Here is a 17,388-nt window from a genome sequence, read left to right as displayed (position 1 = left end):
GTGTACTTTATTTTCATAAGCACTGCTCACACAAATTTGGAATTATACAGTTGGGAAAATAGGAATTATTTTGAATAATATAGTACTTTGCACTAGCTGATTTATTTCATTTCTTCCCTCCCCAGCCTTAAACGGAAGATTTCTGGTTATTCGCCTATTACTTTAAAGACACCACGATTAAATAACCACACATTTGACAATCACACTGAAGATGACGATGATGAGGATGTCATCATCTTAGAGGAGAGCAGTACTCCAAAGCCTGCAGCAGACTATGATGTTACAATAGTAAAAACTGAGCATATTAACATGGAACAAGGCAGCATGCAAGAGGAGCCTTGTGGTGCAGCTAGTTCAGAAGATAAATATGAGCAGTGGACTGCATCAACCCAAACTGAGATCCCAAGTTTAGTTGTTAAAAAGGAAGAAGTAGAAGATAATATAGATATGCAGTTACCCAGATCAACTTTGGAAACAAGCCAAGAAGAAATCATCAGTGCTTCTGAGACTTCTTCTGTGGATTTTAGCATCAAATTAAACGAACTAAGAAATCAGCTGCAAGTAGCAAACCAAGAAAAAGAAAATTACCGAAAACAGTGTGAAATGTTAATCAACCAGATGAAAATACTAGAGCAGAAGATACTAGAAATGAATGATAACTATGTGAAAAAGGAAATGTGTCATCAGTCAACTGAGACTATTATATTCCCAGATGACAAACTAGAAAATTTTAAAGAGAAAAGTCCAGAAGAAGTGGCTATTTTATATGAGCAGGCCTTAAAAGAGATGGAAAAGCTAAAGGAACAGTGTAGTACTTTGCTAAACTTAAAAACAGAATGCAGCAAATGTTCTAACAATGAAAATAAAAATGATGTGGATGAAATTGCTGTGCAACTTGATGATGTCTTCAGACAACTGGACAAATGCAATACTGAGAGAGATCAATATAAAAGTGAGGTATGTTTGTTAATATGGTTTATGGCAAGGTAAAGTGAATATACAGGACCTGTCTTTTTTTTTTTTTAAAGCTAGCTACAAAATTATTCACCAAGGCCTTGATCTTGTAATGAGCTCCATCCACAGAACTCCCTATGGCATCAGTGGGGCTCCTTATGAGCAAAGAGAACAGCCACATCGAGTACACTGCAGGATCAGGGTAAAAATTTGTGGATGCAATTGCACGTACAAATTATCATAATTATCCAGATGCAAATCAGTTAATTGGAAATAAATTAGGATTATCTCATTAGCTGACATCTCCTGTGTATATGCTAGATCTTGATTTGTTGTAAATTTCTAGAGATGTGAATACCTTTTTGTTATTTTTTAGTATACTGTTGCCTCTTTCAAAAATTCAAGTACGAATATTTTTTTCAAATAGTTCAATTAAAAAATTAACAATTCTAGTAAATACATTTATCATGTATTGTGTGTTCAAGTAACACAACTAATAAAAACTGCTAGAAAAGATACCAAGCATTGAATTGGCATAGATTTACTCTAACTTCTCTTTAGAAGTGATCCCTCCAGAGTAAGCTTGAGACACCCTGATAGACAAATATACAGGAGTTCTCGTTGCTTTTGGGTAGTTCATTATTTGTTTCCGTTAATAAACAGAATAGATACCACTGGAGACTGCGTCTGCCATCTTTTAACTTCACTTCTCAACTCCTTTTCCCATTTACATGAGGTCGGAGGTGCCTATGATTCTTCACTACTCCTTACAGTCCATGGCACAGGTTCTTAGGTTTTGGAGTTCCAGTCCTTTTCTCTTCAAACTTCTCTTGACAGTCTTTCCATTGTGTCCTCTGTCTTCCATGTCCTTTCTTGCTGTCCTCTTTCTCCCATGCTTTCTTTGCTATCACTGAGAGTCCCAAATTAATCTTCCCCCTAATTTATTCCATGTGCACTCTGTTTACTCTGCTTGCCTGCCATTCTCTTCACTATATTATTTTCTATTATCCACTGCCAAATCAGAGCAGGCAGGGACAGACAAATGCAGTGAACACACTTCCTTTCAGTTTGTGAATTAATTGCAAGTTCCACAGTACTCCTGCCTTTTTCACTGCCATCCATGCTCACTGTGGGGTTCTTTTCAGTTCTCCAGATCTTGGTCCAGGGGCCTGAAATATACTTCCCAAGCATACAGATTTTTTCTTCTCTCCAGAAACTTCAGTCAGCAGCTCTTCTGTCACTCTTCCTTACTTGCATAATTGGTCTTTTGTGTTTACCTTCAAACTATGATCTTCAAACACAGATGCCTACTCTGATACCATTTACCAGTTCCTCTTTGCTGTCAGCCAAAAGGGCCAGATGGTCAGCATAGATTACCTTTCTCTATCTCCACAGGTTTGGTACTCCTATTACTTAACTCCATAACTAGGATGAAGAAAAGTGGACTCAGCACACTGCTTTGTCTGACTCCCACTGCTGCCTCAGAACTCTCTGAAATTCCATGTATTGTTACCACCTTAGCTCTTGACCCTCAATAAAGTTTCTCTATCATATCCTTTTCTGAAGTCCCCGTCCCATCGATTTCAATACCGTAAACAATGCAGAATCAAGTCATATGGTTTGTCAAGATCAATAAATGCTACATAGCAGTTACACCCTCCAATTATAATTCTTTCAAACTTCTGTCTTGTAAATATAATGTCTGTAGTATTCCTTTCCTTCTTAAATCTCTTCTCCTATATTTTCCTCCACCTTGTACCAAAACCTTACCTCCAAAACTCTTTCAAGGACTTTGAGTCTGATTTAACAGAGTGATGCCCAATAAGTATTTGGATTATTTGCATCACCCGTGCCCTCCCAGAGAGGCATAATCTATCCCATTCTCCAGTTAAGTAGGATCCCAGCAAACATAGTAATGTATGAAGCGAGTATCTGCCTTGATCATATCAACGGTTCTCATCTTCACTTGCTGCCTCACTTTTCTTCATCTTATTCAGAGCTTTTAACTCCTCTAGAGATCAATACCTCTTTGAGGCTTTTCCATAATTGTTGGAGGTGCTTGCAGTTGCAATTCTCTTCTTGTTTAACAGCCTTTGGAAATATTTTTTCCATATCTCTACCACACCTTTAGGGTTAGTCATCACACAGTTCCCATTGTGTTTCATTTGTTCATCTTTTTTGCCAACCCGTCTGACGAAGTGGGTATTCACCCACGAAAGCTTATGCTCCAATACATCTGTTAGTCTGTAAGGTACCACAGGACCCTTAGTCTGGAGCTGTAAAAAGCAACAAACACGGCTACCCCTCTGATACTTTCTTGACATCATCTTCCTCCAGCTTTCTGTATAATTCCTCTTCAGCTTCCATTCTCACCTTAGCAACTGCCTTTTTTGCATGTTGTGTGCTTTTATTATTCTCATCCCAACCTGCTTTCTCAGACTCTTTAATTCTTTGTTTTTAATTACTTATCCAAAAGGACCCTATCTTACCACTCGTTCTGCCACATTACCTTCACTGCCTTAATGAAATGGGCAGGGATGGTGTCTGTAGCCTCTGTTTGCCAGAAGCTGGGAATGGGCAACAGGGGATGGATCACTTGATGATCACCTGTTCTATTCATTCCCTCTGGGTCACCTGGATTTGGCCACTGTCTGAGGGCAGGATATTGGGCTAAATGGACCTTTGCTCTGACCCAGTATGGCTGTTCTTAAACTTTCTTAATTCTCCCTCCACTCACTTCACTGTCTTTGGCAATGCATGAAAACCTTCCTTTACTGTTTAGCAAACTTCCTTTCTGCCCCCTTACATAACTAACTACTAGTGCAATTTCTTCCTCAATTTCATTGTCTTTCCTGTGTTCTCAGGTTATACATTTTAGCTATTAGTACTTGTTATACTGAGTGAATATGTGGCAGAACAACCTTGGTCCTTCACCATTTTCATATGTTCTCTTACCAAAATATAGTCTACCTGGGCTTTGCTTTTTCCACTGTAATATATCCTCATATGGGATTCTTTTTTAAAAAACAAAACAGTATTCACCACTGAACTCCCATTAAACACCACTTAACCCAGTTCTCTCCTTCTCAATTATTTTACCAAAGCCAAATTCACCCACCACTTCTTCTGTTGGGCTCCCTTCACCAACATGATTGCTGGTTGCTAACAAGGTGTCACTTTCAACCATAACCACCAACTTTCCAGCTCATTTCTAAAGTTCCTCCTCTCTTCCATAGGTCTGCCTGATTTGTGGAGCAAACTTTGACATCAAACAACCCTATTCTCTATCATCAACCGTACTATCATTAATCATTTCCCTCTTCTTTCTACACTCATGACATCAGTGATCTGAGCTCATGATAGCTACCCCCTTCATTTTTTTTCTCCAAACCAAAAAAACTTTAAATCCATCTTTCAAAATTATACTTCTGCCTCTACACCATGTAGTTGCCTGCAGATATTGTATATGGATTTTCTTTCTAGCCATTGCCTCTACCAGCTCTCCTGACCTACCCTTAAGTGAACCTACATTCCAAGTTGCTGTTCTCAGGACTTGGCCAATTTGTCGCTGTTGCCTGGAAAAGAGTGTCGGTTACATGTTTTAAATACTTGCATTCAAAGAACACACCAAGAACCTAGGAGCTAAGTAGCCCACTCATGGCTGACCCTGCTGTGGCTTTAATTTGGAGTTGACCTTCTCCTAGATCAGCTGCCATCCAAAGCCTCTGACACCCAATCTGGCATCGTTGTGAGGAGTAAAATTTTCATTTTGGAGAGAAACCACTAATATTTTAAAACTATTCTAAACAAAATTGCTATATGTACATGTGTTATGGAAATTGATCAGTTTTGGTAATTTGTCTCCATCTTTTTCAAAATATTTTTTAGAGGAGAGTATCTATACTCTGCCATTTTTTGCTCACCAAGAATGAGCTAAAACCAAGAAAATGACAGTTTCTAAAATTAGCTAACAGCGTTTTTTGGAATTCACACAGGATGGATAAATTAGTTTTTAAAAGATCAATTATTTAAACGTTGGTAGTTATTTCCCTATCTTATAGTATTAAATTGTTAATGTGGATGTTTTGTATGTTTCTTTAGCTTTAATTGTTCATAGAATTTCAGATTTTATAGATTGCGCCCTTCCAAGTTTCAGATTTAAAATGCTCATCTATGCTGAAAAAGTCAAGAGCCTCATTAATAGCCTTAATCTGAAAACACACACATACAGAATTGATAAGTAAATTGCCCATGCTGTTTGTGTACTCAACTCCACTTTTTGATGTATTGAACTTCCACAAGTCAAGAAAGCTGAACTGCTTTGACCAGTCTATACTCAACCATCAGGGTTTGCAGTGTGAAATCAATGGAACTTATGCTCCTAAATAAGTTAAGTGCTTTTGAAAATGCAACTGTTAGGTGCCTAAATTAGCTTAAAGTGCCTAACTTTAGGCTTCTGTTTTTGAAAATTTTGGCATATGTAAAGTATGTTCACTAATATATTGAGTCTTAACTTCTGATTGTTAATATTGAAGCATTTTGTTTTGAATGGAAAGATTTTATGGCACTAAGACTTTTTAATAACTACAATTTTAACCTCTGATACCACAAACACTTGTGCATACTCATGTTGGTTTCAAGCAGATGAGCAGTCACATTGAAGAAAATCTGATGATATTAATGTGAGCAGAATTGCATACCTGCTTAAGTGTTTGCAGGATCATGGTTTTAATTTTCAATATTTTGTTTTCCTTTAGCAATTTTGTAAAATACAGATACCCAACCAGTAGTGAAATTTTTAGAAAGCATAATTTAGTTTATTTTAATTCATTGCAGTAAAACACATTTTCAGATTAGTTTTTTAAAGCATCAGTAAACTTTTAAAAATCAAGTGATTTGAACATTAGTTAAGCCAATAATTTAAATCGCCTTATTTTTAAATTACTCCACCTTGACTTCAGAAGTATAAAATTAACTTACTTTGATTTACCTGTCTCAGATTGAACTGCTGGAAATGGAAAAAACTCAAATTGGTTTTCAGTGCGAAGAGCTTAAAAGAGAAGTTGCACAGTTAAAAGCTACAATTCCTCAAGTGGTAGCATGTGCAAATGATTCTACAGCCAGTAACATTGAAGATCCTGTCAGTTATTCTGATGAAGAAAGGTATCACTTTTCTTTCTTTTAGACCAGAAATTTGCCTGGAATAGCCTATCAGGCTTGTACCTTAAAACCCTGTCAAAGTTCATGATTGATTCTGTAAACTTCTGTGACTTTCTGAATCTTCACTGCCCCTTTCTTTCCCCGCTAATGTTCACAATTTATCTTCCAAAAAATATTTTCAGATTAGTTTATGTATAATATGGTCCAGATTGCAAGTGTTAAAATAATCTAAATGTGTAGTTTGTCTGAAAAGCCTAAAAAAATAAAATAAAAATAGAAGAAATAAGGTTTCTCTTTATTCAGGTAGAACAATGGCTTTTTATTGGTGTTAACAGCTTGCTTACTTACCGCTATACAACGCACAGAAGACATTGTCCATTTTCTGAGTCATTTTTACTCCAAATGTATATTAGCACAGATCTAGACTACAAAATTAAGTCAATGTAAGTTATGTTGACCTACAGCCAGCGCAGTAATTAAATCAGCTGTTCATGTCCACACTACCCTCCTTGTGCCAATGATTTGCGTCCTCACCAGGAGCGCCTGCATCGACTTAAGTGGGGGCATTGCAGGGGGCTGACAGGCAGAGCCCCACCACTGCAGGGTTGACAGTTGGTGCAGGGCTGACAGCTCACACTTTGAGCCCTGCATCAGGGCTGACTGTGGGAACCCTCTGCCCTAGGGCTGTATGTTTCGGTGGGGCTGGCGCTGATGGCACTGGCTGGCCCCACGTGAAGGGGATTATGGTAGGCTGCCTGCCCTATACGGAGGTGATGGGGCAGGGCTGATGCCACCAGCATGCCCCATGTGGAGGCGACAGGGGAGGGCTGGGGAGGCTGGCCCGGCTGAGGCTAATGATATCCAGCTAGTGGTTGGCCCTGTGCAGGAGGGGCAGTGCTGGGGCTGTTGGCACGGGCTGGATTGTTCTGCCCCGTGAGGGAGGGAGCGGCTGGGGCTGCTGGCACCAGCTGGCGGCCAGCACCATCAGCCCCACCACCCCTGCATGGGGCCGGTGCCATCAGCCCCAGTCCTGCTTGCCCCTACTTGGGGCTCGGGCGGCTGGCCCCATGTGGGGGCAGCGAAGCTGGGGCTGATGGCGCTGGCTGGCTCCATGCAAGGGCAACAGGGCTCAGGCTGTCAAAAGCAGCAACAGGTGATGTAAGCAACTTAACTACATCGACCTAAGCGCACTCTTTTGCACACGGAGGTGAAGTTATTAAGTCAGTGTAGTGGATGAATTACTGTAGTATAGATGCGTAACAAAATTAGGTCAACGTAAGCTTCCTTATGTTGACCTAACTCTGTAGTGTAGACTAGGCCTTAAATGTTCTTTATGGATTACTGACACCCTTCCTCAAATGTTACTGCAAATTGTAGTAATAGATTGAGTTACCATTCCATACAAGTCTGTTCAGAGTTGTCACTGCTAGCCCGATCTCTAGTGTTAGGTTTGAGCTGTAGCTGCATCAGTTGTGATCGTTCCTCTGTCTGCCAGCATTTTCTTTGCTGTTGGCCTCCAACTTTAATGTCTTGTACTCCCTGGAAGGATTTGCGGATTATTTGAATTTGTTGCACTAGTGGCCACCCACAAATCAGCATCCATTTTGCTGATAAGTCCCAGCCTAACCTGGAAGGAAATGCAGGCAGAAGGAAGAAATTTAAAAAGGATGGTTGAGTTGGAAGTAACTTTGAGCAGCAAAGAGGCATGGGGTGAGAAAATGAACACAGGAAAGCAAGAATAAGAGAAGGAACACACAAAATAAACAGGAGGAGGAAAGGAAAGTAGGAAAGAGGCTGAAGCAGAAAAAAAAACTGTAGAGTGTAACAGGGAAATACAGCTAAAATGTAGCTTTACACACCTATTGTAGCTTTATTTTTAAAGTAGTTCTTGAACAAATTAATTTCTCTTTCCAGCTAGTATTTCCCCTCCTCCTCTTGTCTGTCTCTAGAGGTGGCTTTCAGTGTGTGCCTCACACTTGGGCCAGATATGCCATGCCCTGTCATGTTTTCTGCATGTACTTCCAATTTTTAATACTTTGGAATTGTTTTGAGAAAGCAAAATGGAGATTGCAGTAAGGTATCTGGGTCACTATTTGGATTTGTGCTACCCAAACAAATAAACACAATCCCTTTCATTTTGCTTCAAAAGAGCCCCTATTTTGTGGCGAGGAGAACGTAACCAAGTTCTGCCCTTAGCGTTTGTTTAAAACGGAATGAGCATGTAATCCTCCAGCACAGGAACTATGGTGTTCAAACCTTGGAAAAACTGGTCCAGCTAGATCCTTGCCTTGAGTTACTTCATAGATTACTTTAAATTAAATTTCATCATGTCTTATGTTGGCTGATGTTTTTCTTTGTAAAACTCAGATTTGCAGAACCTTCTCTTTTCAGTAAGGCAGTCACATTGTTTATAAAGTTCAATATAAAATGTTATGGACTGTAATTTCAGAATTTATCTGCACTCTCTATATAAAATCTTCCTTAATATGATCAACATTATCTCCTTACAGCCTGAAACTGCGATCCCTCCGAGTTAACGTTGGACAGCTACTGGCCATAATTATGCCTGATTTAGATTTGCAGCAAGTTAATTATGATGTTGATATAGTTGATGAAATTTTAGGACAAGTTGTGGAACAAATGCATGAAATCACCACTACTTAATATCCTTTACTGAAGACATTAAGATACTTGCTGAATCTTCCACTATATTGTATGGTTTCCAAATTGTAAAGACTGGTTTTGTTTTTGTTTGAGTAATTTAGATATAAATCCAGTGTAAAATATATATACTGTGTGCACTCAGGTGTCACAAATACTGTGGGTACTTTTCACGTACCTTTAACTTTCTCCTTAAAGGAACAGTCAACATTGACAGGCCGTGGATGTACCTAACTTATTAAGAATTTTGTTTTAAAAATAAATGTAATTAAACTTGCAAATATTTTCTATTACTTTGGAGTCTTAAGCAGTTTTTACCGAGCTTTTCATTTTGCTTTTAACTTTTGTATTCTCAGTGATCCTTAAATGTATTTGTTCCCCCAAAACTAAACTTACCCTCTCTGACCCCCCTCCGAAAACAAACCACAAAAGCATTGTTGTAAATATCAGTATTCTGCTTGTAAACAATAATGAAACAGGCAAGTTTTGTGCATTTGCCTTTACTTATGATCAAATATAGTTGGTACATGAAATGTTTGGGCTATGGTCCCTAGTAGCAATATGGGTTGTTGGGGTTTTTTTGTACAACAAGGGTCTGATCCTGACAAGTGCTAATACCTGCAGTTCCCACCAAAGCCAGTGGGAATTGCAGATGCTCATACCACTCAGACACATACTGCTGTGGTACTAACCACAAGTAGGCATAGTTTTGGTATGTGCTGTGTAAGCTTATTCATGTATCTCAATACTGACCTGAAATGCTACCATTTTAATACTACCCCCTTGAGTGAAGACTGCGAATCATGTTAAATTGAATAGTGGTTTTGTGATGTTGGCAAATACATAATAGGGACAAGATGTCCTAAAATAAAAAACCTCAGAACATTGAATTGTTGCAATATTGATTACTGGCTCGGCCATAGAAACCCCCCTTTGTTAGCTTTGTTGAAATGACACTACTGTAATCAATGTCTCCTAATTTAGCTTCCCATGAAAATACCTATAATGCAGCATGCTGTATGATTACAATGGGCTACTCAGTTTTAGAGGAATTATGTAATTAAAAGGGCATTTAAGTTAGATACTTTTAAAAGCAAATTAATTACCTTATTTATGGCGGTAATGACCAATGAGTTTATTAAAGCTGAAAACTTAAATCTAATTTGCTTTCACTGTTTATGCTGTTTTAAATTTTGCACATTTTTTATGGACAAAAAATGGGCTAGTCCTTTTGTTTCTAGTCTCTTTTCCTGGTTCTCATGTATCAGCACAGCGCTGCAATATCTGCAAAACAAGTGAATGTTTAAATTTGAGTGCTGAGGACAAATATGGGGATAGTGATGCTCCTTCAAACCATCTTTTTTTTCCCAGCCAAGAGAGGTGTCCTTCTCATTTGACTAGTGAGAAACAAAAATTGTTTCAATTAAAACCTTTAAAACAATCATGAAAACATCCCTTTAATTTTAAACATTAATGTGAAACATCTGTTTCTACAAAACCTACATTTTTTGGCTTAAGCAACCTTACTATTCTGTTTAAATTAGGTTGCATTCCCTTAGTTGTACTATGCTAGTCTGTTTAACGTAAGAGTATCTTGAATACCTGATCTAGTATTATGCTAGTAGGGATAAAGAAATACTATTGTGCTTATAATGGCTAAATTTAATGTTTAATTTTGAACAGGTAGCTGAAATATGGCTTAGGTATACGAACATTGTTAATTTTTGATAAACTGGTGTGCAATTTTTCATTTTGTCTGTCATTGTTTATTTATTTTCTCAGTGTTTTGTCCAGATACTTCTGTAGTTGAATTTATTATAGATGACTGGTAAAATGTCTATATTGAAAATTAAAAATTTATACTGTACATTTAAATTTTGAGGAACAGCGGGTAAATGGAAGTAAGTTTACTTGTTAAAGTACATAGATGTATTTTTTTGTAAAAAACACATTCTGGTTTTCTGTCAGATCAAAACTTTTAACTGGTCAATAAAAAATTAATTTTGTTTTAAATAAGAATATGCACACTAGCTCTCTGGCTTTATTTTAACATTCATCCTTAAGAAGAATCTGGCCTCCACTTTACCAGGCAGCCTTTCAGAAGAATGTCAAATTGCTTGCTTCTGTAATCCGCACTAATAGTGTAGTTCTGTCACTCTCTTTAGCGGTTAGACCACATATAGATGTTTGACTTTACTTCCATGCTAAGAGACCTGATTCTTTAACTCAAGTGCTGGAGGCTAGTGTTTTCATGTTCTGAAGTCCCAGGTTCAATGCCAAATTTCCTAAACAAAGGCTGTTGGTACTGTCACAGTTCGGAGCAACTGCATCTGCTCCCACGCTGTGGTCCAGCAAGGGCACCCATTCTAAGCTCCCAGCTGTCACATCTCTCTCCCTCCTAATCAGGTTATTTCCAGGCTGCACAGTTTCCTGCCTATACTGTGAATTCCCCAGTAGTCAGACTGCCCAAGCAGACCTGTTTACTTTTCTTGTCAGGGACCACAAACAATGCCACAATAAGTTACCACACAGCTCTTTCTAAGCAAGCACATTTATTCTTAATAAAAATGTACACATACACTAAACTTACTAGAGATCACACTCCATCTTCCACAAGGGCTCTAGTCTGTCAGTCCTTTCAACACTTCCCTGAGGATTGGGGCCCTCCGCTTGCTGGATTAGAAGGAAAGCTCTCCATTAGTTTTAACTCTTTAAACAAAATTCCTTCTTTTTTGGTCCCAGGATAGTTCAGTTTGAACAAGCATATGCAAGACTCCAGTCAGTGCTAGCTCTCTGGAAGTGTTACAACTGGAGTGAATTTGCCTAATCCCACCCCTCCACTCAGCTTAGTTCCTGGAATTGTCTCCCTCCCCACATGGAATTGCATACAATCCATAGCCTATGAAACAAACTTACTTCAAGAAGGTTGGGCAATTTCCTGCAATACCCTGGACAAATCTGTCACAGGTGTACATTTGTTTATCCAGTCTGTAACCACTAGACCAGGGGTCGGCAACCTTTCAGAAGGGGTGTGCCGAGTCTTCATTTATTGACTTATAACTTAAGGTTTTGCGTGCCAGTAATACATTTTAATGTTTTTAGGTCTCTTTCTATAAGTCTATAATATATAACTAAACTCTTGTTGTTTGTAAAGTAAATAAGGTTTTTAAAATGTTTAAGAAGCTTCATTTAAAATTAAATTAAAATGCAGAGCCCCCCAGACTGGTGGCCAGGATCCAGGCAGTGTGAGTACCACTGAAAATCAGTTCATGTGCCACCGGTTGCCTACCCCTGCACTAGACCACACACTGCTCCCAAAGCCAGCAATGGAAACCAGGATTCCTAATGCCCAGCAGTCCACAAAAGCTTGTGTAACCCACTGGCAATGTGCTATCCCTCCCTGTAAGGGCTAGTCCATGTAAAGACTATCATCATGCTTCACCCCCTACTCCACCCCTGTGCGTGCACACCAGCACCACCACCAGTTATAACTTCACATGGAAGAGGTCTGTGCTGTGGACTGGAAGGCAGTAGGTTCCAACCTTGCAGATGACCCAGATGGGGTGAAAAAAATACATTATATATAAAACTCAGTTTAAGAGCCCTGAAGCATTTGTTGGAATGATTTTATATTGCAAAATATATTTAGATATGAAATTGGATGTTGTACTAATATACTTTACTGCTGTATTTTTGTTTGGTTCAGAGTAATCCATGGAAGACTTGCCCTGTGTAACCAAAGAGTAGATTCTTGCTGTGTAAACTCCAGAAAGGCCAGAACTAAGTTTAACAACTTATCTTTCCAGAAAGTAATCCTCATTCTGAAAGGTGTAACATTGGCACTTATTGGAGATGGTGTCTTAGGGCATTACTACTTGAGCTACAGAGCAGTGCCTCTCAACCTTTCCAGACTACTATACCTCTCTGAGGAGTCTGATTTGTCTTATGTACTCCCAAGTTTCACCTTACTTAAACTACTTTCTTACAAAATCGGACAAAAATACAAGTGTCAAAGCACATTGTTACTGAAATTGCTTTCTCATTTTTAATGTATAATATAAAGAATATAAATATTGTACTTCCATTTCAGTGTACAGAATATAGAGTAGAATAAACACATGAAATTTTAGTTTGTACTAACTCTGCTAGTGCTTTTTATGTAGCCTGTTCTAAAACTAGGCAAATATCTAGATGAATTAATGTACCCCTGGGAAGACTGCTACATACCCCCCCCGGTGGTACTCTTCCTCTTTGAGAACCACAGTAGGTCACTCAGTTGAACTGCCCAGCTCTGCAAGGATTAAAAATTGTTCCTATATAACATGTTTGGTATGAGGTTAAATATAGCAAGACCTAAATTTGCAAGGGTTGGCCATTTTGCAATTATGATACACATATTTGGGGGTGGGCAAAAGGAATTCAAAAGCCAGAAGACAGACCAAAACACCATTTAATCTTTGGCACATAATCATGGGCTTTTGTAAAAATCCTCACAATTTTAGGGTTTGAATAATTATTTTTGAACTTTTGGGGTTGTGAATACTGAACTGTCACATCATGCATTCAGATGGGCTACAGAAAAGGCTGTAACTGTTTGAGTACAGCAGAGGTTGCTGTGGGGTCTGCACCCAGCCTCTGTCCCCCCTCACACCATATTCCCTGTTTTACAACTACAGATGGCACCAACAGCAGACCCAGGGGAAGAGGTGAGGAACAGGTGCCAGGCTGTCTCCAGCCATTCCCTTAGCCCCCAACCACAGGACTGTACCCCTACCTCCCCCAGCTTCCTTCCCAAACAGCCAGCTGCTGCCCCCCCCAACACCTGTTAGCAATTTGACTCACTCCAGCACTCCCCTCCCCACAGTTTTAGCAGTCACCCACCTTGACAGCCTAGCATCCACCCTTTACACATACCAGGCACCCTTCTCCACTCATAGTCTAACAGCCATGGGGCAAATTGTCAAGTTTTGTGCAATTTCATGTCACCTGACATCCTGCTACTGGTCTGGGCAGAATGTGTTGGCCATCAGATGAAGCTTATGGTCCTATGGAAATTTGCAAGAATGCAAATTAGACTGCTACATAATTTACATAAAATGTCACTAGGGCAACTTAACAAAATTTGGCAACTATAGGAAATGGTGTAAATTCCATAAACAAAGTTGAGATCCAATGTTGTAAACCCCTCTGCCACCCTGTGAAATGGGGACAATACTCAGCTTTATAAAGTCTTTTGTGATCTATGGATGAGGCATCCATGTCAGATTAGGTACAATTAATTTCAATTATAAGAGCAGTGCAACCGTTTCAATTCTGTTACCATTTCTCTAATGCCCCCACCCCCTTAATACTTACATAGAGACAATTGCTTAAAGCACATTTTCCTAACAAAAAAGACCCCCTGCTGCTCTATAGAGGGTAGGATCCCTGTGGCTGTGCTAACCGCATGGCTCTGCCAGTGCCCACCTACCTGGAATGGCTTATAGAAGCCTGAAAGAATGGAGCAGACAGCTGGAGCGGGCATGGGGAAGTGCCTCTTCTTATCTGACCCACTCTAGTGGAACGACTGAACTCGAGAAAGTTTCACTTTGCCACGGGAGGGGACTGAATGAACAGAGGAAAATACACTTGAATCTCCATCATTCTGTAAAGCAACACACACACGCTCTGCCCCTATATGCATACACCCTGCTCCCTACACATACACCCTGCTCCCCTGCCCCTACACAAACACACACACACACCCTGCTTCCCCCACCCATCACACACACTGGCCCCTACACACACACCCTGCTCCCCCTAACCCTAACCCTGCCCCCTCCCATCCCTACGCACACCCTGTTCCCCACACCCCTGCACACACACACTGCTCCCGCTTCCCCTCCCCACACCCTGCTCCCCCTACCCAGACACCCTGCCCCCTCTCTCCCGCCCAGCTCTAGGCGCACCCCCCCCCTTGTAGCCGTGCACCGTAGCTTGGGGCCGAGGCTCTGGGCCTAGCGGGGCGCGGGGGAGGCACGAGGCGGAACCCAGCAGGTGGCGCTGTTGCCCCGTAATGTCCTCCGGGAACGAGTCCGCGGCGGGCGTGTCCCTTTCCCCCGACCCCGCCTTTATCGGACGCATGCGCGGTCACTGCGGGGGAGCCGCGGCGCGCGCGCGGGAAGGGCGAACCGCGCCTGCCGGCCGGACCCGCCTCCCCCACTCCGCGCGCGCCAGCCTCAGGTAGGGGCGGCCGCGGGCTCGGGCCCCCCCTCCCCCCGCGGCGCTACGGACGGGAGCTGGGGCACGGGGCGCAGCGGTGCCCCACTGAGCTGCGGGGCGGGGTGCAGCCCCCGGGGGGCGCGGGGTGCGGGGGCGCAGCGGTGCCCCACTAAGCTGCGGGGCGGGGTGCAGCCCCCGGGGGGCGCGGGGTGCAGGGGGCGAATTCAACCTGGCTGCGACTCCTCGGTTGTTCCGTGTCCCAGTGGTGGGTTTGTGTCGCTCCAGGGCTCTCCTGTCAGGCTCCTATTGCCGGGGGTGGGTTTTGTTCAAGAGAGGGAGTATTTTGAAGGGGGCCTCTTCATTTGCAGGGATTTGTCAGCTTGACTTGCTTCACCTTCCTTTGAAGCTTCATGCCGTTTGGCAAACGAGTGCATATTTTACGTGAGCTTCATTCAGACCTTTCGCTGTGCACCTCAGGCTTTGTGTGACACTTCTCAGCTGAGTGCCTCAGTCGTCCTCTCTGTAGAACAGTGGTGATGTGCAAAGTTCCTTGAGCCCTCTGGAATAAAGCTGCTAGGTAAGTAAGTGAGTATTGTTTTGCTATTGCTGAGGCATAGCATCTTTTCTGTGACTAACAAGTCCCTCCTTTCCTAGGAGGAATGATTTTTGTTCTGTCTCTCCCCTTTTCCTTCTATCCTTTCATCTCTCTTCCCACTCCAACATGCTAATTCTTTTCTCTTCATTTTACTTTCTTGGTAATTTCCCCTTAAAATGCAGATAATTTTTATGGTCCATGAGGTCTGCACTAAATGGTGAATTCCTCTTTTACCCCTCCCTTCCTGCTTGCTGTGCTTCTAGCATTATTTACTCCTAGGGGAATTTTTCACCTCTGTGCATGTGCAGAATTTATGTCCTCCTGAAGATTTTTTTGCTTCCCTGCAGAAAAATTACTTTCTGATGGGGAAGCAAAAGAAAGCCACTCGAACGGTCATGCGACCCTTCCCAGCAGTATGTTTTGGGTGCCCACGGTAGCCAGCAGAGGTAAATCACTGTGGGGCAGGAGGTGGGACTGGGGAAGACCCAGCTGGTGGCTCCTACCCTGCACCAGGCTCAGCTGCTAGTCCTGGCTAGTGCTGGGGAGGATGGGACTTCCTCTTTCCCTGCACGGCATCCGGGGCTGTGTCAGACCCACCCCCAGATTTCTCTCCTGGCTGTAGGAAGCTCTGCAAATTCTCTCTCTCTCCTCCCCCCCCCCCCTGCTTCCTGCACCCATTGCTCCTCAGCTGTATGGGGAGGGATTCCCGTACAGGGAGCTGCTCCCCCATCCATCCAACCTCCTTGTATCCAGATCCTCCTGCCAAACGTCACTCCCCCTCGCACCCAGAACCCGTCCAACAAACCCCACTCCCCCTGCCACCTGGACCACCTCAATGAGCCCCCCACCCAGATCCCCACTGTACCAAGCCAACCAGCTGCACCTGGATCTGTGCTCCGCCCCCCCCCCAGCTGAGCCCCACTTCCTCAGCATCTGGACCCCACCACTGAGCCTCCCACACTCTCCTGCCAAGCTCTCTTCCCCCCTGACACCTCTCCTGCTGAGCCCCAACTACCTTCACCTGGACCCCCCTGCAGAGTCCCATTACCATTGCACCCAGAACCCCCCAACAAGCTCCTGTGCATCCGGATTCCCCGCTGAGCTGCTCGCACCCAGATTGCCCCCCCTCGAACCCTTTTAACTCACACTTGAACACCCCCCCCCCGCACTAAGCCCCTCCATACTTGGATCGTGCCTTGCTGAGCCTTCCTGCCCACACCTGGTGCACCTGTCACAGAGGGGCAGGGCCCTGGAGTGTTCCTGGGGCAGACCTGGTCCTTTCACTGTGTCAGGGTTGGGTGCAGACTCACTGCTGAGTCTGTGTCCGGGGAGAGCGGCACAATGATCTCCCACCTCTGTGTAGCCAGTGGCTTGTGCTCCCCAATGCCATGCTGGAGCCTCCACATTTATTTAACAAATAAAATTTGCAGAATTTTAAAATACTGTGTGCAGAATTTTTATTGGTGCAGAATTTTTAATTTTTTGGCATAGAATTCCCTCAGGAGTAATTACTCTTGCTGCTTCAGCAACGCTTGTGACTCAAACACCAATCTATGCAATGATTTGTGCTGCCGTCGGAGCAGGGAGTAGAGGGATCAGAGCAGCATGAAGAATTCAGCCACATTGAGGTCTGGGGATGGGAAAAATTATATACCCACAAAAAATGTACCTAAGCACTGTTCCAGCACAACTACCTCTGTCGTCATAATAAGATTTCCCGTAATAGAGTAGAGAGCCATGGCTTAGTAACTTTTCAGAGAATATTCTACAGAAAACTTCAGTTATAAACCATAGTTACTTAAACGTAGTCATCTTTT

General features: G+C 42.3%; 2 protein-coding genes across 5 annotated transcripts in view; both read left to right on the top strand.

The window, feature by feature from the left end:
* The window catches only part of MORC3 (MORC family CW-type zinc finger 3), a 49,607-nt gene extending 40,551 nt beyond the window's left edge, over positions 1-9,056 (top strand). For both annotated transcript variants that reach the window (XM_039541866.1, XM_039541877.1), the window contains exons 15-17: positions 126-957; positions 5,954-6,117; positions 8,625-9,056. In XM_039541866.1, the coding sequence (XP_039397800.1) occupies positions 126-957; positions 5,954-6,117; positions 8,625-8,778 (1,150 nt within the window). In that variant the 3' untranslated portion in view covers positions 8,779-9,056. The remainder of the gene's footprint in view (positions 1-125; positions 958-5,953; positions 6,118-8,624) is intronic.
* A 5,816-nt stretch (positions 9,057-14,872) lies between these two features.
* The window catches only part of CHAF1B (chromatin assembly factor 1 subunit B), a 40,211-nt gene continuing 37,695 nt past the window's right edge, over positions 14,873-17,388 (top strand). The window contains exons 1-2 of one of the 3 annotated variants that reach the window (XM_039519950.1): positions 14,873-14,997; positions 15,454-15,553. The gene's annotated coding sequence lies outside the window, so the exon portion shown is untranslated. Of the gene's footprint in view, positions 14,998-15,344; positions 15,554-17,388 lie in introns of all 3 variants that reach the window. The other 2 variants (XM_039519949.1, XM_039519951.1) reach the window with 2 other exon arrangements.

Source organism: Mauremys reevesii, linkage group 1, assembly GCF_016161935.1.
Source record: "Mauremys reevesii isolate NIE-2019 linkage group 1, ASM1616193v1, whole genome shotgun sequence".
Taxonomy (NCBI): Eukaryota; Metazoa; Chordata; order Testudines; family Geoemydidae; genus Mauremys; species Mauremys reevesii.
Note: the sequence above shows the minus strand (reverse complement) of the source record. Positions and strands in the feature narration are given on the sequence as shown.